The sequence below is a fragment of the Phaenicophaeus curvirostris genome, chromosome 1, assembly GCF_032191515.1.
Source record: "Phaenicophaeus curvirostris isolate KB17595 chromosome 1, BPBGC_Pcur_1.0, whole genome shotgun sequence".
In the NCBI taxonomy this organism is placed as follows: domain Eukaryota; kingdom Metazoa; phylum Chordata; class Aves; order Cuculiformes; family Cuculidae; genus Phaenicophaeus; species Phaenicophaeus curvirostris.
In genome coordinates, this window is record NC_091392.1 from 43,483,097 (window position 1) to 43,506,608 (window position 23,512).

General features: G+C 51.4%; 2 protein-coding genes across 3 annotated transcripts in view; one reads left to right on the forward strand and one right to left on the reverse strand.

The window, feature by feature from the left end:
- SYNGR1 (synaptogyrin 1) overlaps window positions 1–23,512 on the reverse strand; it is a 360,929-nt gene that overhangs the window by 130,944 nt on the left and 206,473 nt on the right. The gene's annotated exons all lie outside the window — the stretch shown is intronic.
- CBX6 (chromobox 6) lies at window positions 2,933–21,739 on the forward strand. 2 transcript variants are annotated; one of them, XM_069855623.1, is made up of 5 exons: window positions 2,933–3,040; window positions 3,218–3,261; window positions 4,243–4,308; window positions 4,495–4,561; window positions 13,054–21,739. In XM_069855623.1, exons 1-5 carry the CDS (start codon window positions 2,972–2,974, stop codon window positions 14,020–14,022), a joined length of 1,215 nt encoding a protein of 404 aa, XP_069711724.1. In that variant the 5' UTR covers window positions 2,933–2,971; the 3' UTR covers window positions 14,023–21,739. The 2 variants fall into 2 exon arrangements, with proteins under 2 accessions (XP_069711724.1, XP_069711734.1); XM_069855633.1 differs by having other exon boundaries at window positions 13,108–21,739.

Genomic DNA, 23,512 nt, shown 5'->3' on the forward strand with positions numbered 1-23,512 from the left:
CAAAAAACACTTCACTGTAGTGAACAATAGCTCTTCTGGGAGAGCCATCTTCCCAGGCTGGTTGGGGGTTTTTGTTGTTTTTTTTTTTTCAAGTGTTTTACTGGAAATGTGAATGAAACAAAGGAAACGTCCAGCGATGCTCTGAACAGCTGGATATTCTGCTATTTTGCTTTGTGAGAGTAAAAGTTAGATGAAAGAGCCTGAGGTTGGGCAATACCTGTACAATGGCCGCTCACAGTGATTCGAGTAGTTGCTGTAGCCGGAAGAAAGGTTCCTGCTGACAGGTGGAAAGTAACTGGAATGAGCACACTGACTGCTCTGAAATGCTGCTGCCCCTTCTAGTCCATGGATCGTGGTGCCTTGTGCTCCTGCCCCAGGTGAGGTGTGATGCTCATGACCTGTACGTCTGTTTGGGGACAAGGCCATCAAACACAGCTGCTGCATGTGTGTTTGTGTAGCTGTGTAAGGATTTTCCCTGATTTGATGTAGGAGTGCCTGCTCTTCGGGATGGATGATATTGAACCGTTGGAAGTTCAATTATTTGACACTCAGCCACAAGTGTAAAAGCAGCTGTTTAAACGAAGTGAACAGTAACAAATATGCCAGTTTAAATGTGGGTGGTGTTAATGAACACTTCATGTGCAAAGTTAAAAGCAGTTTAAAAAGTGGAAAGCAAAACACAATGGGTGTGATCGACTCGTTCTTTGGAAGTCACGTTCAGGCAAATAAAGAATCGAGATTTAAAAAAAGTGATTAGAGAAATGGGACAGTCTAGAAGGGCTTGTCCCATTCTAGGTAAGAGCCTTGAGTGATCTGTTCAGGGTTTTGTTCTCAGCTGGCCTGTGATGGGAAATACCCAAGAATGGACCTCTTGCAGCCTGTTCTCAAAAGCGAGTGATCTGACCTAAATGCAGACTTATCAGTGGTGGAGTACATGGTGGTTCAGTCCCTGACCACAGAAACACCTTGTTCTCTGCACTGTTTGCATCTCCTGAAATGGGGTCCATGTGATTGTCTGTCTGCCATCTCTTCTCTGTCCACATTCAGCCTCTTCAAATGAGGACAAGGCGGTGGTGGGTCACTTTTCCTCCGGTCAGAGAGCTTATGGTGGCTGGACCATTTCGGCTACTAAGGGGAAAAGAGCAAAACACTGTGACAGCTCTTGCCTGAATCGCAGGCAGTGATGAAATGGCTAGTTCTCCTACCTGCCCAACTCGATTTTGGGAAATCCACCCCTGCGGGTACTGATAAATATAACCATTTCCAGAATATCCTCCTTCTGGGTGGAACTTCGGAGCCAGAGGTGGAAAAAGGAGGCAAATGGCAATTGGAGAAAGGGTTAGCAAAGGGTTAGTGAGGTGCTCCCTGCCAGGCTGCCTGAAGAGTGGAGAGCTGAGGGGTGCTGGATCGTAGTGGGTTGCAAAAGATGGGCAAAAGCAGGATGGCCGTATGGCCTTCATCACAGCTCCCCCTTCTTCCAGAGGATATCGTTCTGAAATGCGCTCCCTGCTCCGCCTAAAAACGGAGATCAAGCAGAATATGTACCTCCAGCTACTGGCACACCACGACCTCCACGTGCAGGCAGCTGCAGGGCCGTGAGCTTCCATTTTGAGTCACACAGAACGCCTGGTGACAGGCTCGTTCTTCCTGGCTTTTTAGCACCTGCAAGAGGGTGTAATGCACGCTGCAAATTAAACAGGATTTTGCGCTAACACTCGGGGCAGGGAATTCCTTTAAGTGACTTAACATTTTTGTTGTGTCTGAGGGGTTTTTTTAAAGGTTGATGTAGCGTGCTTGGCCTGCTTACCTTGCAGCACCTCATACGGCTCAAAAACGAGGGCACACGCCAGCGCTGGCCACAGGGAAAGAGAAGAAACCCAATTTGAGTGCCTGTTTTGTTAGGTTTTGCCATGGTCGGTACTTTGAGGCTGCCCACTTCCCACTGCACCCCCGGTGCCAACCCGCTGGCTGGCAGGGGTGACAGCGGGGTTGACAGCAAGGTGGCAGCGGGGTGACTGGGGGTGATGGCAGCAGGGGTGACAGTGGGGTTACAGTGAGGTGACAGCAGGGGTAGCAGGGGTGATAGTGGAGGTGGCAGCGGGGGTGATGGCAGGGGTGACAGCAGGGGTGGCAACAGGGGTGACCCCCAGGTGGCAGCGGGGGTGGCAGCAGGTATGGCAGTGGGGGTGACGGCAGAGGTGACAGTGTGGTGACAGCGGGGGTGATAGCAAGGGGCAGCAGGGGTGATGGCAGGAGTGGCAGCTGAGTGGCAGCAGGAGTGGCAGCTGAGTGGCAGTGGGGGTGACAGTGGGGGCAGCAGTGGGGGTGACAGAAGAGTAGTAGTGGGGTGGCAGCAGGGTGACACTGGGGGTGATGGCAGGGGTGACAGTGGAGTGACTGGGGGTGATAGCAGGGGTGACAGCAGGGGTGGCAACAGGGGTGATGGGAAGGGTGACAGTAGGGGTGGCAGCGGAGTGACTGGGGGTGATGGCAGGGGTGACAGCGGGGGTGACAACGGGGGTGACAACGGGGGTGATGGGAAGGGTGACAGTGGGGGTGGCGGCGGGGTGACTGGGGGTGACACTGGGGGTGATGGCAGGGGTGACAGCGAGGGTAGCAATGAGGGTGATGGCGGCGGGGGTGGCAGCAGGGGTGACATCGCCATTGTCTGAAGTACAAAACCACCAGGACACGCTTCGGCGGGATTCCCCTTTGCCCCTGGCCCCAGCACCGGGGGCAGCGGATCGTGAGCATCCCCCCTCCCCCCAAACTCCGAGGATGGAGCCGGGGGGGGGGGGGGGGAGAGCCAGGAAGATGGCCGCTCCCCCTCCCCACCGCGCGCGCTCGGGAGCGGGGGGGGGCGGGGTCACGCGCGGCGGGCGGGGGCGGGGCGGGGGGCGGGGCGGCGCGCGCGGGCGGGCGGGATTATTATGGGCTGTGGGCGCCGCCGCCGCCGCCGCCGGGGAGCAAGATGGAGCTGTCTGCAGTCGGGGAGCGCGTCTTCGCCGCCGAGTCCATCATCAAGCGGCGCATCCGAAAGGTGGGGAGCGCGGCTGGTGTCGGGGAGGGAGCGGGGCCGGGGGTGGGGGGGCAGCCGCGGGAGCGCACTCCCGCCCGCGCCGCCCGCCGCGACACCCCCCCCCCCCCATCTCGTCGTGTCCCCCCCCACCCCCTTAACTCCCCCCCCCCATTAACTCCCCCCCCCATTTGTTTGCAGGGGCGCATCGAGTACCTGGTGAAATGGAAAGGCTGGGCCATCAAGTGAGTGCATCCCGCGGGGGGAGCCCCAGGGGGGTAGAATGGGGTGGAATGGGATGGAAAGGGCTGGGGTAGAGTGGGATGGGAGGGGGTAGAAGGGAATGGAATGGAGTGGGACAGGATGGAGTGGGGTAGGAGGGGATGAAATGGGATGATATGGGGTAGGATGAAATGGGACAGGATGGAATGTGATGGGATGGGACAGAATGGAATGGGGTGGAATGGAATGGAAGGGGTTGGCATGGGGTAGGACAGGATAACATGGGGTAGGACAAGACAAGATCGAATAGGACGGGATGGGTTGGGGTAGGACGGGATGGAGTGGAGCGGGATGGGTTGGGGTAGAACAGAATGGAGTGGAGCGGGATGGGTTGGGATAGGACAGGATGGAGTGGGACAGGATGGGTTGGGATAGGATGGAGTGGGTTGGGTTTGGATGGGATGGAGTGGGATGGGGTGTGTTGGGTTTGGACGGGATGGAATGGGACAGGATGGGTTGGGGTAGGACGGGATGGAATGGGACAGGATGGGTTGGGGTAGGACGGGATGGAATGGGACAGGATGGGTTGGGGTAGGACGGGATGGAATGGGACAGGGTGGGTTGGGGTAGGACGGGATGGAATGGGACAGGGTGGGTTGGGGTAGGACGGGATGGAATGGGACAGGGTGGGTTGGGGTAGGACGGGATGGAATGGGACAGGGTGGGTTGGGGTAGGACGGGATGGAATGGGACAGGGTGGGTTGGGGTAGGACGGGACGGTATGGGACAGGGTGGGTTGGGGTGGGACGGAATGGGATGGATTGGGGTGGGACAGGATGGAATGGGACGGGATGGGTTGGGGTGGGACAGGATGGAATGGAACGGGATGGGTTGGGATGGAATGAGATGGGTTGGGATGAAATGAGATGGGGTGAGATGGGGGTCTTCTGCCCATGATTGTGGGGAGATTTGGGTGCTAACACCCCCACCCCCTTGCTGTCCAGGTACAGCACCTGGGAACCTGAGGAAAACATCCTGGACTCCCGCCTCATCGCTGCCTTTGAGCAGAAGTGAGTGCTCATCCCCTGCCCTGGGTGGGGGTTCTGCAGCAGGTTTGGTTCTGGGTGGGCGAGTGGAAAAGGGTGTCTAGGCACCACTTTTCTTTTTGTCTGTTTTTTTCTTTTCTTAAACTTGTATGCTTCTATTTCTGCCTTTGGGAAAAGTTTTAACTTCTTGACAAATTTGACTCCCTGAAGGGAACGAGAGCGTGAGCTGTATGGGCCCAAGAAGAGAGGACCTAAGCCTAAAACTTTTCTCTTGAAGGTAACTATTATTTAAATAACATAGGCCTTAGCCAAATGTCTCTCAAACCTCGCTGGTGCACGGGCTTGAAATGACTGGACTTTGAAGTCACTTGTGTCTGCCTTCCTGGCTGTGGGAACAGAGGGACAACCTCATGGGAAAGTGGGTGGGGAGAAGGGATGCAGAAGCGTGTGAGAGGAGAGAATGTGTGTGTGTGTCAGGTGCCCTAGCAGGATGGTTGGTACCGCGCAGTTGTACACCATGAGGCTGCAATCTCTTTTTCCAATATCCTCTCTCTCTTCACGGCCTTCTGCTGCCGCAGTGGAGGGCTAGCCAGCCCTGCTCAGTCTTCCTTCAGCAGCCTATTCCATCCAGCCTGCACACCGCAACTTAGCAGCACGCTGAGCAATTGGGCAGCTGGGGTGGGTGTCACACTGCTGCTTATGCTCCTCAGATTGTGTTTCAGGATGTAGGTGCTCCATGAGAGTTTCATGAAGGGTTTATGTTTTGATCGGTAAACTGCAGGCTTGGTTTTGCCTTTTTTGAGGGGGTGGGTGGATGGGAGGAAGGAGCGTTTCACCTCTGCGCAGGAAAGCGGCTGAAGTTTCCAGTTCCCCTCTGATAAGGCCCAGCATCTCTGCAAGAAGGTATGGTTGTAGCATCTTTACTTGCTTGCACTGAGGAAGGGGGAAGGTAGTTCCTAATGCATCCGCCCCCCTCCCCAATGTTTTTACTTTTTTTTTTTAATTAAGAAATCTGGTAGCTGCGTGATCGATACGGGAACTCTGGATTTATTAGTCTACAGACAAAACTCCTTGCTTTGCTCCCTTTCCCCCCAAACTTCTCCCAGCTATCTCAATCTCAGACTTCAAATGAACGTAGGACCACAACACACCTCTGTACTACTAAGACAGATGAGGGAGTTCACAGCCTGGAACAGCCAGGCTGGACCCTGCGGTAAGGCATCGCTATCACTAAGTCATCCTATGGCTTTAGGCAAGTCATTTAGCCTTTGTGCATGTTTCTCCATCTGTGAAACAGGTTAATACTTTCCTTTGCCTGACAGCGGTAGGAGCTTTACTCTAGTTAGTGCAGCGCTTTAACTCTGTGAGCACCGGAAAGAACAGAAAAAGCTGTAGAGTGTCACCTCTCCTCTGCTTTAAGAGGACATACGGAAGCACCTGGAAGAAATGTGGGAACAGGCATATTTTGATGCTCCAAGTAACCCAGGGGGATTGTAGTAATCCTCGGGGAGTCTTGCTGATGGAGCTGTCCTCCCTTGTTGCCTGCTTTTCTGCTAAGTCTGCTTTATCTGCAGACTGAGAGCCACAAACATAACTGGTGTCTACTACCTCCTACCTTTATTCAGAGAAACTGAACTAGTTAGTTTTTCTGGCAGTCATGCATTAAATGAAACTCTTGTGTTTAGGTTTCCAACAATGCAAAGGAACACTTAAAGGGAAACCACCAGCTTAAAATAGTTCTCTGCTTGAATTAAAAAATACTTCTATTTGTAACACCCGACATTGTTCAGTGTTAGAAAAGTGTTTATGCTGTGCTTTTAATGCTACTGTGTGTAATTGGTTTCTTTTCTTTTTGATTCTGAATGTGATACAGCAAAATCCACTGCCAGCTTTTCACGCCTTTAAAAAAAACAAAAGCACCCCCCAAACTCAAAACCCACTCATTCCTCCTCTTCTCCCCTTGCCCTTTAAACCCCCCCCAAACTTGGAAACTGAATTATTCAACAGCATTCTTTGAATCACATCCCTAGCACGTTTCTGTGGCACATGTTCCTTCTGTCAGCTTCTTAAACGCTACGGTAAATCTGTAGGTTTGTGTAGCTGGCTTGGTACTTTGTAGAAGATGGCTTGCGATAGGAAGCAAGATGAGCTCTCCTGAAGGCTGGTGCCACGTTGTGGGGAGAGGCTGGCAGGGCAGGGCTCTGCCATTGCCGTTTGCTTTGCAGCTCTGGGAAGTAGAGCTGGTGGAACTGTTGGTACTCTGATTTGCCATTTTTCTGTGGCTTTGGATCCTGCCCTAAAAATAATAGACCAGGCAACAAGAAGTTACCCTGTCAGCTAGCCCTATCTGAAGGTGTTGGAGCTCTGTTCAAGCAAACCACTAGCAATGCAACTGTGGCTAGAAACGTGACTGCAGCCAACATGATGGCTTGTGCTGTATGTGCCTCAGTCAGTTCTTCTGACCTGCCAAAAATGTGGGTTTGACCTCTGCTAGCCCTGCAGCACTGGTGCCACTGTGGGATGAGTGGGATTTGGTTCTGTCTTGTGCATTGCTAATGATGTTTTAGCTTCTTTCAGCTGCAGAGTCTCTTGCCAGTGAGAATTTCAGAAGCAGGGGAAGAAATTTGACTCTTGCATCCCAGAGGGAGTCTTTGGAGTTGGCAGTTAGAACAATATTCTTTTTGATCTGTTAACCGAACAGATTAGGCCTGGATGCAATGATATTTAAGCAGGAGTCTGGCCTAGGACTGCTTTGGTAGACTCGTCTGCCCTCGATTTGGTGGCTTGCTAGGATTTTTTTTGTGTATCGATGCTTAAACTTAGGCTTCCAAGCTTTCAGTAAGGCATTGAAATAAGTGCCCCGATATGCCCCTTCAGTCTGCTGGCTTGTGTGTGGGTGTTAGTTTGCAGTTGGGGCTAGGTTTATCCTGGGATTAGTTCATAAAAGCTGCACATAGGCACCCAGGGGGATTTGCAGAAAGCATTCCAGCAGGTTAGTGGCCCACGCCTTTGGGAAAGCTTTGAAAAGCTGCATCTTCAGCCACCTGCTGCCTTTGTAAGCCAGGCTCCGGTTGCTGAGAGCTGCCTAACACTTGCCCTTTCGATCAGACTGTAAAGGCAAATTACAGTTTGGGCTTTGTAATATCACTATCAAGATGGCTGGTGTTGAAAGTGACCCCTGCAAACTTCAACTGCAGAGTTTTGGGCAGGAAATGGGTCTTTATCCTCTGCATGCTAGGGGTAAACTTTCCCACAGCTGAGATCAAGCTTGGCGGGAGGTTGTAATTCTTAGGAGGCTGCTGGTATGCTGTGAGCTTTGTGTGGAGTGTATGGGAAGCGTAGTCCTTGGTGTGAAATGGGCAGCGCTGTGTGTAAGGCTCTTGCCTTACTACTTAGATGTCTGGCAGAAGTTGTCCTTGGGGACCGGCCCTTCAGCTGAAGGTCAGAATGGAAGGTGGTGTGAGGTTAGAAAGAGACACAGCACATGCTATAGTGATATTCCTCTTTTCCCCGTTCGGTTTGGTCTTTTTATTTTGCTTTTCCCTTGGCCCTCCACTGAGAGGAATGCAAAACTCACCAACTAATCTAATAAAGTCTAGCAAGTGCTGTTAAGAGAGAGAGAGCCCCATCTGCGAGCTCAGTGGGTGGCGAGCAAAGACCCCTCATCGGGGTGGCTGTAAATATGTAGGTGAAAAGACTGGAGAAGGCTAATGGGGAGGAAGAAGTAAAGCAGCAGCATAGTAGGAGAGGGGGGGGATGCAGGGGCCGAGCAGCATGTTGTTCTGTCACTTCGCCTTTCCTTGAACTCTAAAGTTAGAGTTGAGTTTCTTTTGATCTCCTCCCTGTTCGTAAATTATCCCCGAGTGGTTTGAAAACAGACCGTTCCCCTTTGTAGCATTTTGTTCCCCATCCAGTAGGGAAACTTTAGTTTATGGCAGTGTTGCTTGGGAGAGCTGTGCTATGAACTGGCTTGCTGTTGCCTTGTCACTTGGAAGACTGCAGAAGAAAGAGGGCGATAAAAAGGCAGAATGGCAGCCAAAAAGAGGAAAGAGCTCTTGCGAATGCTGTTTGAAGTAAGGACTGTGGGAATGCAGGTGGAGAATAAAAGACAAAGCAGAACCAGTAATTTATGAGAGACTAGTGCTACTATGGTGCAGCAGCGCTACTGGAAATTACTTGATTTTGAAATTATTAACTAGAAATGTGTTGCCTTACAAGGTGGGTTTTTGGGTTTTTTTTTTTTTTTTTTGTTCCCCCGTGCCCCCTTTCTTCCAAATTGCAGAGGTTTTGATACAAATCAGGTAAGAGAGGCTTTTCTGAGCACGTGCCCATGTACGTGCTTGTGTGCCTCAGTGCGTTAAGGGAATGAATGAACAAATATGCTTGCTGGGCCTCAAGGGACATTTATTCAGAAATAGTAGGGAGCAGGGGAGATACACTCGTTCCCAGGGGCAACGAGGGAAAGCTGTACAAACTAAATAAAGGTGATGCGTGTCCCAAAAGAGACTGGGGGGAAGGGAAGCAATCGTAGTGATTGCCTTGCTCTCATGACAGAGCACTGCAGCAAGCCTCCAGAAGCCGCATCCTGATGTAGGCTGAGCTGTAAGCAGAGAGTGAATTACTTTGTATACACACCGAGTATCTCTGAAGCAGTGAGCAAATCTTGCAGGTGAAAACTGCAAAACCCAGAGAGGTGGTTTTTATTTGGAAGACTTCTGAGTTAAGTAGCAAACTGTGGTGACAGCTGAAAGGATTAAATGGGTTTGTTTTTCAAAAACCTCATGCTCGTATGTCTCATGAGTGTGATTGAGTAATGGATCTGTAGCAGGGAGAATTGAGTTTCCAGCAGATAAAACTGAATGCTGAGTCTTCTCCGAACCAGAGGTAGCGAGTTACGTAGTTTAAAGTTGGAAGCAGGAGAAGGAGAGCCCAGAAAATATGCTGTCCTCTGCAAGGAAGAGGCTCGGGTTCGTGTAGTTGATGCCTGGATAAACCTGATCCTATTGTAGGAATACTGAGCTTCACAAGTGAGAGGCCTCTGGGGGCTGATCTTAGATAAAACCTCTGATAGTATTTTTCTTGAAACCTTATCTGGAAAACAAGCTCAAGGTAAGCTGAATATTTGCATAATGCTCTTTGGAAGCTGGTCACTGGGGACAACAGTGTAGCACCTGTAGGAGGATGGAGACTGTTGGGTCCCAGCTTGCTCTCTGTCTTGATATCTGGCCAAAAAATGTTGATGGTGCATGTAGTCTACCTGGAGACCACTGAAACTGGAATTTAATAAATGCAGAGAGCGAAACATGAGTTTGAAACAGCCTCCAGCCTTGAGGAAGTACTCAAGAAGTAACTGGAAACGCAAATATATAGCAAAAAAGAGACCTAGTGTTTCTGGCACACTGGGGAAGTCCTAGCCATGGACCAGGGCTCTGATAGCTGCTGTGTAAGCACAAAACCAAGACATCTCTGTCGAAATGGGACAGGAGCAGATAAATGTGTGCAGGCTGAGAAAGTAAAGTCAGCAGGACTGTGGAAGTGGCCAAGCAATGGCCATCCCAGCATTATTGCTTTTCATTTAATGTGGTTGATGGGAAGCTTTGCTGAGGGATTGTGGTGTGTGTAAGGCAACCGTGGCTCAGGGGAGATGAGGGGTGAGGGAGCAGGGGAGGCCTGTTTCATTCTCATGTGGGTGATAGAAGGCAGTGCTATGGGCAGGCGGCAATTAGACCCAACTCTGAGCAGGGGGGCACGGAGGGAGCAGAACTCACTCCAAGGGGTGATTACAGAGTAGGGAATTAATCTGGAAGGCATGGTGTTGGCAGCAGGTGAGGCTCTGAAGGATGCCTGCATCTTGTGGATGTGCTGAAGCTGTGGATCAAGGATATTTACCTGTGCTTGTCTGTACCCTCTGCTTGGCTTCCCTATCCTGTGTTTTGGAACCAGACTTCATATTGCACTTTGTTCTCCACTGAGCAGTGGTAGGTTGGCTAGAAGCCCAAAGCATGAGAGCAGCAAGGCTGGCTGGGATGGGGAAGGGGGGGGCAGTAGGGGCCGGAGACAGGGGAATGAGGAATAAAATTGTTAATCCAGGCTGTGCTGTTATCTAGTGTCAGAAAGCAAACTGTGGCTTGTCCTGGTGTCTGCCATCGGCTTCAGAGGGACCTGGGAAGAGAGCAAGCGCAGCTCTAGATGTGCATCTGGCTGGGCCTGTGACCTCCTGATGGAGTCTAGGGGTCTCTTAAGTTGTGGATCATCGGGGTGGGAGGGGGAGAATTGATGTGTCGTGCTGGGAGTTCATCTGGTGCAGTTGCTGTGCTCCAGCCTGCAGGATGCCTGGGACAGGAACTGTGTCTAACTCTTAGTTTTTAGGGCCGTTTAGGGCATGGAGTAACGTAGGAGGCTGAACAGAGAAACTAGCTGCACGCTGCGATGCTTCCTGCTAGAGCAGGACCTATTGGGGTTTGTCTGTGCTGGGGATGCTTCTGTTGGTCTCAGTGAAACCGCTGTACAGCCCAGGGTGAATATGGAGAGTGTCTGCCTGCCTTGGCAGTCCTGTCTCTCTCTGTTTCTTTGTCAGTCAGCTGATACAAAGTCTAGAGCCTTCAGTCTGCATTTTCACACACAGCTGGGGAAGGAAGCCTTGTCTTTGCAGTCCTTCTAAAGCCAGGATACAAGTAGTACTGCAGGGCAGGACCCAGCATTAGCCAGAGAGGAACAAAATGCCTTCACATCTCTGTTCCCTGCTCATTCAGGAGCTTCTGCAGTTCCTGCAGGGAGCTTAATGGAAGAAGAGGGGCACAGGGTGGCAGCAGTGTTCTGTAGGAGCAGGGGTTTGAGCTTATTGTGCAGGAGCTGGTCTGGGCCCCTCGATTAGATCTGTTAGATCCTGCCTTTACACGCACATTTTTTTTTTCCCAGGCGTTTCTCTGGTAGGAGGCGCAGCCTGCAGGGTGACAAAGGAGGTGGTGTTGAAGTGCCTAAGCTCTTAGCTGGCAAGAAGCCATCCCAATCTTGGCTTGTGCTGGGGGGCAACGGGATGGAAAAGTTAGGGAGGAAAAGCAGCTGTCTTCTAGCATTGCAGTTCTTATTGTGCCCACGAGATGGGGGAAGCCGCTTACTGCATGGGCGATGAGAGGCGGGCTCTCCTGCCCCACTCCAGACCTGGGTGACTTCTGCCTGTGGCCGCTGCTGAGAAGGGGGTAAGGGAGGGGGTTTGTTTGGGCAAGGAGGCTGAGCTCCACTAGCAACTATGCTCTGTCAAGGTGTGAGCTAAGAGTACACTCTGGCTTTCCTTGCCCACAGGGGAAGGCAGTTACATTGCCTCAGCTTACCAACAAAACTGTTTTTCCTGCTGCAAGAAAGTATTTCTGTCTCCGGTGCATGAACCAGGGCAGGCTTTGGCACTGTCTCAGGGAAGCAGAAGAGCTTAAAAGTCATTCCCCTGCCCTGGTTCTCAGGGAGGGCTGACACCGAGCAGTTCAGCTAGTGCTGTTCCTGCTCTATTTCATTAGTAGGTTTCAGACAAGTGTGGTGTTCAAAAGGACAAGACAATCTCTTCTTTGGAGAGGCAGTTAAACTTGACTTCAATTTCAAGTGGCCTTGCCTCTGGCCTTAAGCACTGGGCCTTGCTCCCACAGCGGGTTAAAGATAATCACAGAAGCATAGAATGGTTTGGGTTGGAAGGCACCTTAAAGATTTCAAGCCCCCTGCTGTGGGCAGGGACCTTTTCCACTAGATAAAGGTTGCTCAAAGCCTCATATGACCTGGCCTTGAACACTTCCAGGGATGGGGCTTCCATGACTCTGGGCAACCAGAGAAGTAAAAAATGCTTTTGTAATATCTAATCTAGATATACCTTCTTTCAGCTTAAAACTGCCACCCCTTGTCTTATCCCTGCACTCCGTGATAAAGAGCCACTCGCCAACTTTCCTGTAGCCCTCTTTGGGTACTGGAAGGCTGCTGTGAGGTCTCCCTGGAGCCTTCTCTGCTGTAGGCTAACCAAACCAAACTCTCTCAGCTTGATATCGTATGGGAGGTGCTTCAGCCCTCTGATCGTCTTTGTGGTCCTCCTCTGATAAGCAACTTGCTTGTGGTCTCTAGTTAAAATTAAGCTTCAGATCTCTGCATTTCTTGTGTTTAGCTAAGAAAGCTCCATGAGACTGCATCTGTGTTCCTCAAGGCCCTCTGTTACTCTCCCTTCCAGAACAGATGAGTCTGGTTGTGGGAAAGGAAAGGCAAACTGGATGCATTATTCTTCCTTTCCCCCTTGTTTCATGGTTATTCCATACAGGACAAGATACAGTCCCCTGTCTTGGGACCAGTACATAATTTTGGATGCAAACTCAACCCTAGTGGACCCAGTGCTCAGGAGGATGCTTGGCTGTTTGGCTGACAGTGGAGGGTTGTGCACGCTGGCTGATGATGACTGAGAGGAGCCCTTGGGAATCATAAACTGTAACCCTGAAATGTGGCTTGAAGGTGGCAGTTTCCTCCTGGGCGAAGCACATGTCGACAGGAGCGGTGCCTAGGGAGTAAATTAGCTGCCCAGAAAGGACATAAGCGATGCCCCATGCCTGTATGGAGGCTGTGCCGCTGCTATCAATAGTCCATAGGTGTGTGCGTGTGCTTGTTGTTAACATGGGTATAAAAGTAATGCAGCATTGCTGTTAAGCACTTGTCCTGAGGTGAGCAATTGCAGATTTGAGATTTGGCTGGACCTAGGCTGCCTCTCTGATCCTGATTTTTTTTTTTCTCTCCCCACCACCGCAGGCTCGGGCCCAAGCGGAGGCCCTCCACATTGGGGATGTACACTTTTCTGTCAAGCCTGGTTCTAGCACTTCCTCTCCCAAGCTCCACTCCAGCGCCGCAGTGCACCGGCTCAAGAAAGATATCCGGCGATGCCACCGCATGTCCAGGCGCCCTCTGCCCCGTCCAGACCCCCAGAACAGCGGGAGTGTGGGTGGCGGGGCTGGCATCCGTCCTCCTGTCTCGCCCTTCTCGGAGACCGTCCGCATCATCAACCGTAAGGTGAAACCCCGTGAGCCCAAGCGCAGCCGCATCATCCTCAACCTCAAAGTCATTGACAAAGGTGGGAAGCCAGCCAACGGGGCCGGAGGCTTGGCTCGGCCTAAGATCCCATCCCGAAACCGCGTCATCGGGAAGAGTAAAAAGTTCAGCGAGAGCGTCCTCCGCACCCAGATCCGCCACATGAAGTTCGGCGCCTTTTCACTCTACAATAAGCCGTCTGCTGCGCCTGCCCCCTCTCTGGAGGGCAAGGGGGAGGCTGAAGGTTCCCAGGCAGCCTCCTGTGGGCTCATGATGGGCTCCACCCCCTATGATGCCCCCAGCTCCAGCTCCTCCGGCTGTCCGTCACCTGCCCCCCACTCTTCCTCTGACCCAGATGATTCCCCTCCAAAGCTGCTCCCCGAGACCCTCAGCCCAGCCATCCCCGACTGGCGCGAGTCAGAGGTCCTTGACCTCTCAATCCCGCCTGAGTCGGCTGCCACCAGCAAGCGTTCGCCCCCAGGAGGGTGCAGTGGAGGGCAGACACCGTCCTTGTCCCTTTCCTCTGATCCGGAGCAGGAGGCTGGCGACTGGCGTCCTGAGATGTCCCCTTGCTCCAATGTGGTGGTCACGGATGTCACCAGCAACCTCCTCACCGTCACCATCAAGGAGTTCTGCAACGCGGAAGATTTTGAAAAGGTGGCAGCAGGTGGTGGCGGAGGAGGCAGCAAGTGAGCAGCCAGGTCCCCCTACTCCAGGGGCGTGGGGGGAGCTCTACCTGCAAGAAGTTGTGGTGCGAATGGCTGTCCTTAGTTCTCTCCTTCTCCCCTTGGCTGTCCCTCTGCCCTCACTGTCACCCTTCCTCCTCCTTTCCTCCTGCCCCCACCCTCTTTCCTGGAGGCTGAAGCGTGTCAGTGGGGTGAAGCAGGGGCACCCACTGTTCCTGGGTGTTGCCGCTGCTGGGAGGAGGCTGGGAGGGTCATGGTGGGGCTGGGGAGTGGTTGTTTGTCCTTGAATGTGGTGTTGTCCAACAGGCGGTGGAGCCTTTCGGGGCGTGGGGTGGGTGAGCATGTGTCTGTGTGCCTGTGGGGGTGGTGGGGAGGGTGCTCTTCCTCCTCCTTCCCTTTCCATCTTTGACAAAACTGAAGTGGAGCTCTAGACCCTTAAGGGGAGGATGTTAAGAAGCTTGGAGCCCTCATCCACACCCCCAAGCCTTCTTCCCACAATGTGCATGCAGTCTCTTCCATTCTTGTGTTTTCCCCTTGCCATGACTCCAGTCTTGCCACCCTTCCCCCTCTTGGCCTGTGGCCTGGATCTGTCCTCTCTTCTGCTGATCCAGATGCTCCCAGACCAAGAGGGAGAGGGGAAGGTGAGAAGCGTCATGCCTGGAAGGTGCTTGAGACAAAGCTGGGGTGATGGGGGGTGCCCCATGCAGCACGTGCCCCACATTGGCTTCCCCTTTCCTTTGACTATTGGTGCTACCTTGGCAGTTGTGTGGGTGCTTTCAGGTGGCCTGGTCCCTCTTCTCCTGTGTCTTCCAACTTGCTCAGCTTTGCAGGGGGAAGGGAAGAAAAGGGGAGTCTGTTTTTGGCCCAGATCTTCCTCGTGGTGTTCATCACTTGCACTTGCTTAGGGGAGAAGGCATGAAATGCCCTTCCCCAGCCTTTCTGTGGTGGAAGTGGGAGTGGGCCATGCATTCATCCTTCAGTTTAGGGGAAGTTACGCCAACAGCGAGACGCTGCCCCAGCCAGGTGAGGCTGGTTTCCCGCCTTGTGCGTAGGCTTCCTCTGCTCCCTTGGAAGGAGGATGGATGGATGGATGGGTGCTGAGGTGGGTGGTTTGCTCTTCCTGCTTTCTTTTGTCTCTCCTGCTTTCCCCTGCCTGTGGTGGATGACCTGGAAGAGGGTTCCCCTCTGTCTTTTCAGCATCTGAAACAGCCCTCACAACTGTCAACCAGAGGTGCTAACAAGAAATAACTGTGTCTCTCACATCATATGCATGTGCAGGGAATCTCTTTCCCCAGAGCTCCTATAAGCTGCTCTAGAAATTCCTTCTTTTCACCCCTAGAAGGTAGGAGTGAGCAAGACCACAGCTTGCTGTTCTTTATCAATAGCTCCCTCTTTCCCTGATCACCCTTGTTTACATCCAAAAACATAAGCTCTCTCTTTCACTTGCCATTTCTGGCTTGCTCCATTTCTGTATGAGTCCTAAGCTTCGTGGTGAGATGCAGTTCCTTTGCTCTCTGTTCTCCCCCTGCTCACACGGGGCTCAGCCTGTAGGAGCAAGGAAAAGAGGTGCTCCTCCGTCAGCGAGCTCAGCCCTGTCCCACCGTATTTGGGATGGGCAGAGGGGTGTCATTTCTACATAACATAACATGTTGCAGAGGTGCAAAGGGTGGAAAAAAAAATCCCCTGCACCAGGGCTCACCTGCTTACAAACCTGCCCTGGGCAGACGAACGGGAGTGGAATTGGCCCCTCTGGTGCTTCCACACGAGGATACTCTGGAGTTGCTGGCTCCGAGGGGTGCTCTCGTGTGCAGTAGTGATTTTGTGGCTGCAGTGGTCTGAGGGTAGAACGGAGGTGGTTTGTGGGAAGGAGGCACTGTTTGTCTGCCCGAGGGGCATCATCGAGATGGTTAAGGGATAGACCAGCTTCTGACCTTAATTAAGGCTTCTGTGCCCAGAGCTTGTCTTTTCCCTACCTCCAGCACCTGGATTGGTGTGTAAAATCCATGCTGCCCTTCCCACAGGCCTTACCTCAAGTGGGTGGAATTGAAAGCCATGAGGCATAGTGAATTCACACCAGTTGCAGCTCAGTGTCTGTGCAGACAGTCCGAGGGGGATTCCAGGTGCTGTTAGCACCACCCTTTGCACACCTCTTTCTTTTCCTTTCCTTGCCTAAAGAGCTTAGTCGACTCTTTGGGGATGTGATTGCAATCACAGCTGAAGCTAGGGGCAGGGAGAAAGAGACTGCCCCAACCTATTCTCCAAGCTAAGGCTTCCTATAACTTGTTGGACTTGTGTGCGTGTCTGTATTAATACCTGCCTGTATTTTTTGTGTCTTTATTTTTTTGCATCTTTCCTGTGCCTGGCATATCCGGGGATCCCTCATTTTAGCATAGCCTATCCATTTGACTGCAGCTTCAAATATGAGCAGTTTGTAGGCATAGGGAAAAGCTCTTAGGGAAATAGCGAGGAGATTCTTCTCTTTTCCCACCCCCCCTTCTCAACAAGGATTATTCTGCAGCTGCAAGATTAGAGGAGCTTATTTGTGGGGTGGATGCAAACCGGCCAGTCACTTTAGGTGGTTGAGTTACTGTTTGGTGTGTATGTGGTGATGTGTTTTGTTTTGTGGTATTGAGGTTCTGAAAAAAAAAAAATAAATTGAAGCGTTTAAGTGGGAGATAAAAGGGAACTTAAATAGGAAACTCTTGATGTGTTTTGGCCAAGATCTGTTTGCTTGGCAGAATTCTTTTCCCCAGTGTCTCTTGTATGGTGTTCTTTGGGGGCAGGGGAGAGGAATTGTTTAATTGAAGGGTTTTTGCCTTTCTCCAGAGTGACAAACAAGGGGACTGTCTGTGAAGAGCAAAACAGTGGGTCATTGTAGGGATACTCCATGAGGACCTTCTTCCCATGGTGAGGAGATGAGGGGACTTGTTGTGGCAGAGGAACTCGTGCAGTAGATCCTCTTTGTGGAGGAAGAAAGGAATATGATCCGGCTTTCAGACACAGCTCAGCTGCTTGTGTGACAAATCTCTTCCTGGGTGGGTCACCAGGTGGGAACCAAACCTTGAACCTCTGGATCCAAAATCAGGATCCCATGCTGTTTTGAGTTAGAGGTCTGCTAACTTGAATGCAGCAGCAGTCTCAAGTGGATGAGCCGCTTGAGGCTGACTAACCTACCTTCGTATTCACGTGGGTTACACTCCTCCTGAATCTTTGCCTTTACTCCTCAACGGAGATGGGAAGGAAGATCTATCCATGCTCTTTAAAAAGAGCATGGGATTGAGGGAGGAGTTTATTTGAAAGTATCCCCTTCCCTTTCCCCATAACCCTTAGGAAAAAACAAACAAACGAAAAACAGAGAAATATTCTCTGTGTCTGTGCCATGTTTGTTCTCTTGTTGTCGTGTTTTTAGAGGAGATTTTATGATGGAGTGGAAAAAGTGAAATGATTAGTTTTGCATAAAAAAAGAAAAGTTTTAAAAAAAATTTCTACAGGGAGAGAGCGAGAGAGAGAGAGAGAGTTTAAAAATTAATAAATGCAGTGATTGCACAAACTAGTGGTATTAGATGGTCCTTAGAGAAAAAGAGTATTTTGGTAGTATCGAAGCATGTGTGTCTGGGATGGTGTTTGACTTGCTTGAACTGGAGGGAAAGGCATTCTGGGACTAAGCAGCGATCTCTGAGCTGAAGAGGCAAGTTGCATGTTGGAGGAACCCTGTCTACAAACCTTTCCCATCCTTGCCTCCCAAGTGTTGGAGTGAGTTCCCTTTCCTCCCATACCTCTCCTGTGAGCTAAGGTGGAGTCTCCAAGTGGTTTTCCGGGCGAGTGGCACTCAGAAATGGCTGGTCACATTCTGCCAGAACGTGGATCAGGCCATCAACATGGAAACAGTTGACTTACTTTGCATGCACAGCAAGCTGCTAAGATTTAGGGTTGGCATGAACATATTTCCTGCTGAGCCACTGTCTCTTCTCTTTTCCTTCCCCTCATATCTAAGCAGGATTCAGTACGGTGGGCCTATCTCCTGGGAAGCAGATACGCCTCCCCTCCATAGAGTCTCTTAACTTCTTCCAATGTCAGATGGGGAGTGGCATTTTTCCATTTAGGATTCACCATCAGGACAGAGAACCAAGCCCCATCTGTTTGTAGTCTGGTGTCCCATCTCCAACAGCAGTCGGATCTTCAGAGGCAGATGAGAGCGCTCCCTTCATGTTCGTGCTCCAAAGTTGTTGCCAAGTGAGGCGTAGTCTCTTCTTGAGGGCAGCAAATGCTGGAGGCTTTCAGAAGAGGATTGCCTCGGGACTATGCTCGAGCAGGGCTGCCGCCTCCTGCTCTGGCTTCCTGTAGGGGGATTGAGAAGAATTGCTCAAATGTTGCTTCAAAGCAAGGAAGCACCTCTTGGCTTCCCCATCCAAGATGTCTGCTGGGCATTCATCTCCTCTGTGGGAGTGACTGCAGGGAAGAGGGAAGCCGTCAAATGTTTGTATCTGAACAGAAGGTGGCAGGCAGGGGACGCTAGGACAGCTTTTCTTGTCTGGATTTCTCTGGCGCCCTTGGCTTTCGATGGCAGGTGATGGATGTCTCGATGCCTCCCGATAGCCTGGGCTCCTCTTGGGAACAACTTCTCTCTGCTTATTGAGCTCTGTCAGTGCTTCCCATGGCCTTCAGCTTGGGATGACGGCCTCCTGTCTTGTGCTCTCTTTTCCCCTCACTGTGCAGAGCAGGACTAGGGAGGTGCAAAGCTAAAGAGATGCAAGCTCCTTTTAGGATGGAAAACAGAGGAACAGTGTGGTGAGCAGGCCCAGCTGTGGTGAGCCACTACTTGATTTCTGTTTTCAAAAGAGAAAGGGAGCGTTTCTCTGCGTCTCCCCTTACTGGAGTTCCCAGGGAGATTTTATGAAATAAAACAAAAACCTAATCCTGCTCTTTACAAGGTAGGAGCTGTCTCTGAGCTGAGTCTTCCTAGGGATTTCAGTCCCATTCCCAGCCCCTCTTTGTAGAGGAGGTTTTGGCAGCTCCCAGCGTTTGGAGGTGATCACTTTCCTGGGCACCTTTTGGCAGGACTTTGCCGTGCTAAACAATGGTGTCCCGAGTCCCTCCTGCTTCTGCCCACCCCAGGTCGTGTCAGTAGTGGGGCTGCTCAGGAGCAGGACCTTCTTCCCAGGGAGGTGTAACAAACCTGGAGTGAGTGTCTGGCTAAGTGCTTATTTCCCCTTCCCCACCTTCCAACGAGACCTTTTGCTCCTTGCCTGGTGCATCCTTTTACTCCAATGTCGCTTGCTTTTGCTGCATTTTTCAATCGCCCAATAATCGTGCAAGAGCTGGGATCTTATTTACTTTTTATATATAAATATATAAATACGAAAGAAACCCTCCCCTCACTCCCTCCCCGTCTTGCCCACCACCCCGTGCGCAGCCTTCCTGATCTCCGCTCTGAAGGTGATGTGCTGTAGAGGGTTGATTTGGGGCCGGGGATTTGGTGCCTCTTGGGTTCTGTTCCTTCTTGGTTTGCCGTGGCCTTTCCGCCAGCTGTGTCACTGCCCTGTGCCTCGGTCTCCCTTGTGTGAAGGGGGCGGTGGGTAGAGGGGACCATCCTGCTGAGGGTGCTGGCAACCTGACTCCCACGGCGTTTGCACAGAGCCAGGGGAGTGCCGAGTACTGCTTCAGAAATCCCCCTCTCCCTGTCCATGCTTCCTTGCCTAGGTAACTCCAGCCAGTATCTTCATTTCATCGATGCTTTGGGGTTGAGCAAATAAGTAGCTTTATTTTCTTTTTACATTGTTTTTAGGTCCCTCCCCAGAGTGCGATGTGTGTGGTTTCTTTTTCGGGGGTGTAGATGGGTGGAGATGTTGGGGTCTGTCTCCATCCTCGCTTTTGCTTTTCCATCCTCCACTTCTCTCTCCTCTTGGTGTTGCCTTGTGTCAGACTGATACATCCAGTGCAGTTTGTGCCCTTGTCTGTGCGAGGTCAACAGCCTTGGTACCAGCAGCTTCACATCCGTTCTGCATGGTGCACATGAGGTGCCCTGTTTCCCACCTGCCTCGCTTACAAGGATGCTGCAGGGCCCTGAGTTGTTCTTTTGAGTTTCTCCTTTCAAGAATGAAGGGAGGTGTAGTCAGTTTGCCCTTCCTACGTTGCTGGGCTGCCTCTGGCAACTCTTCTGTCCCTTCCAGCTTCTGCCTGGTGGGAAACAAGATGTTTCCAGGACCGTCTGAAAGCAGGGTCCTGAAAGTCCCTCCACCTTGGATAAACGCTGTGCTTTGAGCCCTCTCCCTCCAGGCACCCATCCGAGAGTGCCAGCAGAGGTGATGGTGAGTGGGGATGCCCCCAGTGCTCCCATGAGCAGAGCAGGGAGGTGGGCAGCAAGCACTGTGCTGCAGCGTAGGGAAGAAGTAAGGTGACAGAAGAACTGTGAGATGCGGTCAGGGTGGTGCCAGCTTCAACAGTGGCTCAGAAAATATATCTGGTAGGAGGGAAGGAGCGTGGGCAGGATGGGCAGCTGAAATGTTAGTTCCCATTGCAGCACCCCAGTTCTTTGTTCCTCCTTCAGCACTTAGAGCTTGCACTAAACCACAGGAGCGTGGCTGGGTGCACCAATGTGCTTCACATGGCTTCAGAGCCTCTTAGGATTAACAGGGCCCTTACAAGTTTCTGAGCAGCCCCCAAGCTGCGTCTGGCTCCCTGGGGGCGCTGGGGGTCTCTTTCTGGGCAGAGCAGCAGGTAGAGGTGCTCTTGCAGAGGTAGGTTGCTCCTCAGTTGTCCTGAAGGGAGCCTGCTGCTTCCAGCCACCCCAGCGGCAAAGGGGAACACAGTTTTAGGTTGTGCTCGTGCCTCCCCCAAGCTAATCAACTCAGTGTGCTGTCCTCTCCTCCTCCTCCTCTCCCCTGCCATTAAGCCTTGTATGCTCCTTGAGAATAGAGGAACTCTCTCTCTGGTTTTGGGATATTTTTTTCCCCCTGTTTTTTTTCTTTTTGGATAGAAAGTTGTCCAGTGGTGGTGGAGGACAGGGGCCTGCCTCATCTGTTCCTTCCTGTCACCTTCCCTAGTGCCAAGCTTAGTCTCAGATCCTGCAGATTCCTGCAAATACTGAACTTGGAGCAAGCTCTGTGGTACTTGGGTGCTTTGGATTCTGCCTGTGCATGAGTTTTGGCAGCATCAGAGCCGTATCCTTTCTCTTAGAGAAGGTCAGTCCTAACTCCTAGAGTGCTGATGGTTCTGGTGCAACCCATCTGTCTCTTTATTTCCCCTCACTTGGCATACAGAGTGACGGTGGTAATTTTTTCTTTTTTTTAATTTAAAATAAACCTAAATATGTATCTTGTAATTTTTTTTATTTTGGAAAAAATAATGCATTTAAGGATTGTGCACGGATGAATTGTATATCTATATTTTTTTTGTCTTGCAATTTTCATTTTAAATATAGCGTTTGTTCAGTTTTGTTTTGTTTTTTTTGTTTAATCCAGTTCCCAGCTGGCTAAACTGTCTAGAGCGGATGGGTGGGAGGTGTAGCCACTGGAGGGGTGATCCAATCACCCCTTCCTCTGGTGCTTCCCACAAGAAAATGGTTTGCTCCAGGTTTGGGGGTGGGGGTTGTGCTAATTACTCTTGTATTCTTGTACATTTTGTTCTTTCTGCTGCTCTTGAATATTGTATCAATGCCAGAAATGGGGAGATAAAAACTAAAAAAAAAAAAAAAATTAACCCAAATAAATTGTTACATTCCAGAATCCATTTGTCTTTGTTTCCTTGGGTGGGTTGTGACTTGCTTTGCGTGTAGGTAACATGTGGAGCTGGTAGCAGGGATGCCAGAGTGCCTACCCTAAGCCAGTGTGCATTGGCACTGCAGTCAAATACAAACATGCTTGGTACCTTCTCGGGTTTGTGTCTTCAGACTCTCAGACACAGAGAAGCTCCAACAGCGGGCAAGAGGGGCTTCTCCAATGGGGAAAGGTCAAACTGTAGCAAGTGGAACCTGAATAGTCTCCTCTAAAGTGCTTTGGGAAACCCATGGGAGGTTCTTCACAATTCTTTTCTTTTAAAAATGAAGTTAAATCCAAGCACAACCTTGCACGAGGTGGCTGAAAAATGCTTTAGGCTTTTCCCAGCTCTGAAGTGTGGGCCTAAGTGCACTTCATGACATGCTCCTCTAAGAAACAGAATGAGAAATACTCTGAATGTGCATAATCAAACCACACCTTCACTCCATTAGTGTCTCACCCATAGAAACAAACACAGGTTACAGCAAAATGCTAGCTGCGAGGGAGCTGTTGGTGTGAGATGTGATGGGGAAAGCAGAGAGGGTTTGGTTGAAGAGATGGTCTGCAGGGGAGAGCAGAGGGAGAGGTGGTACCTCTGGCTGCTGGGAAGGGGTAGTAACTGGGCACAGCTGTGGGGTGTCACCATCAAGCTGGCTCCAACCAAAATGCCCTCAGGGCTGCCCTTCTGCACAGTGGGCCAGGTCCTGCCTGGAGCAGGGGAGAAATTGGGCTGAGCTAGGGGAAAACTCTTTCCTGGGGAAAGAGTTGCTGCTTCCTTAGCCAAGGCTGTGGTGCCTTGAGATACGGAATCAGAATCACTGGGTTGGAAAGGACTCACGGTCATCGAGTCCAACCATTCCTATCAATCACTAAACCATGCTCCTCAGCGCCTTGTCCACGCGTGCCTTAAACACCTCCAGGGAAGGGGACTCAACCACCTCCCTGGGCAGCCTCTGCCAGTGCCCAATGACCCTTTCCATGAAATTTTTTCCCTAATGTCCAGCCTGAACCTCCCCTGGTGGAGCTTGAGGCCATTCCCTCTTGTCCTGTCCCCTGTCACATGGGAGAAGAGGCCAGCACCCTCCTCTCCACAGCCTCCTTTCAGGTAGTTGTAGAGAGCAATGAGGTCTCCCCTCAGCCTCCTCTTCTCCAGGCTGAACAACCCCAGCTCTCTTAGCTGCTCCTCAGAAGGCTTGTTCTCCAGCCCCCTCACCAGCTTTGTTGCTCTTCTCTGGACTCGCTCCAGAGCCTCAACATCCTTCTTGTGGTGAGGGGCCCAGAACTGAACACAGGATTCGAGGAGCGGTCTCACTGGTGCCGAGTACAGAGGGAGAATAACCTCCCTGGACCTGCTGGTCACACCGTTTCTGATACAAGCCAAGATGCCATTGGCCTTCTTGGCCACCTGGGCACACTGCTGGCTCATGTTCAGTCGGCTGTCAACCAACACCCCCAGGTCTTTCTCCTCCAGGCAGCTTTCCAGCCAGACTTCTCCCAGACTGTAGCTGCTCAGGGTTGTTGTGCCCCAAGTGCAGGACCCGGCATTTGGCCTTGTTAAACCTCATGCCATTGGACTCAGCCCAGCGGTCCAGCCTGTTCAGATCCATTTGCAGAGCCTCCCTACCCTCCAGCAGATCCACACTTCCACCCAGCTTAGCGTGATCTGCAAACTTGCTAAGGGTGCACTCGATGCCTTCATCCAGGTCATTGATAAAGACATTGAACAGAGCTGGACCCCTACCT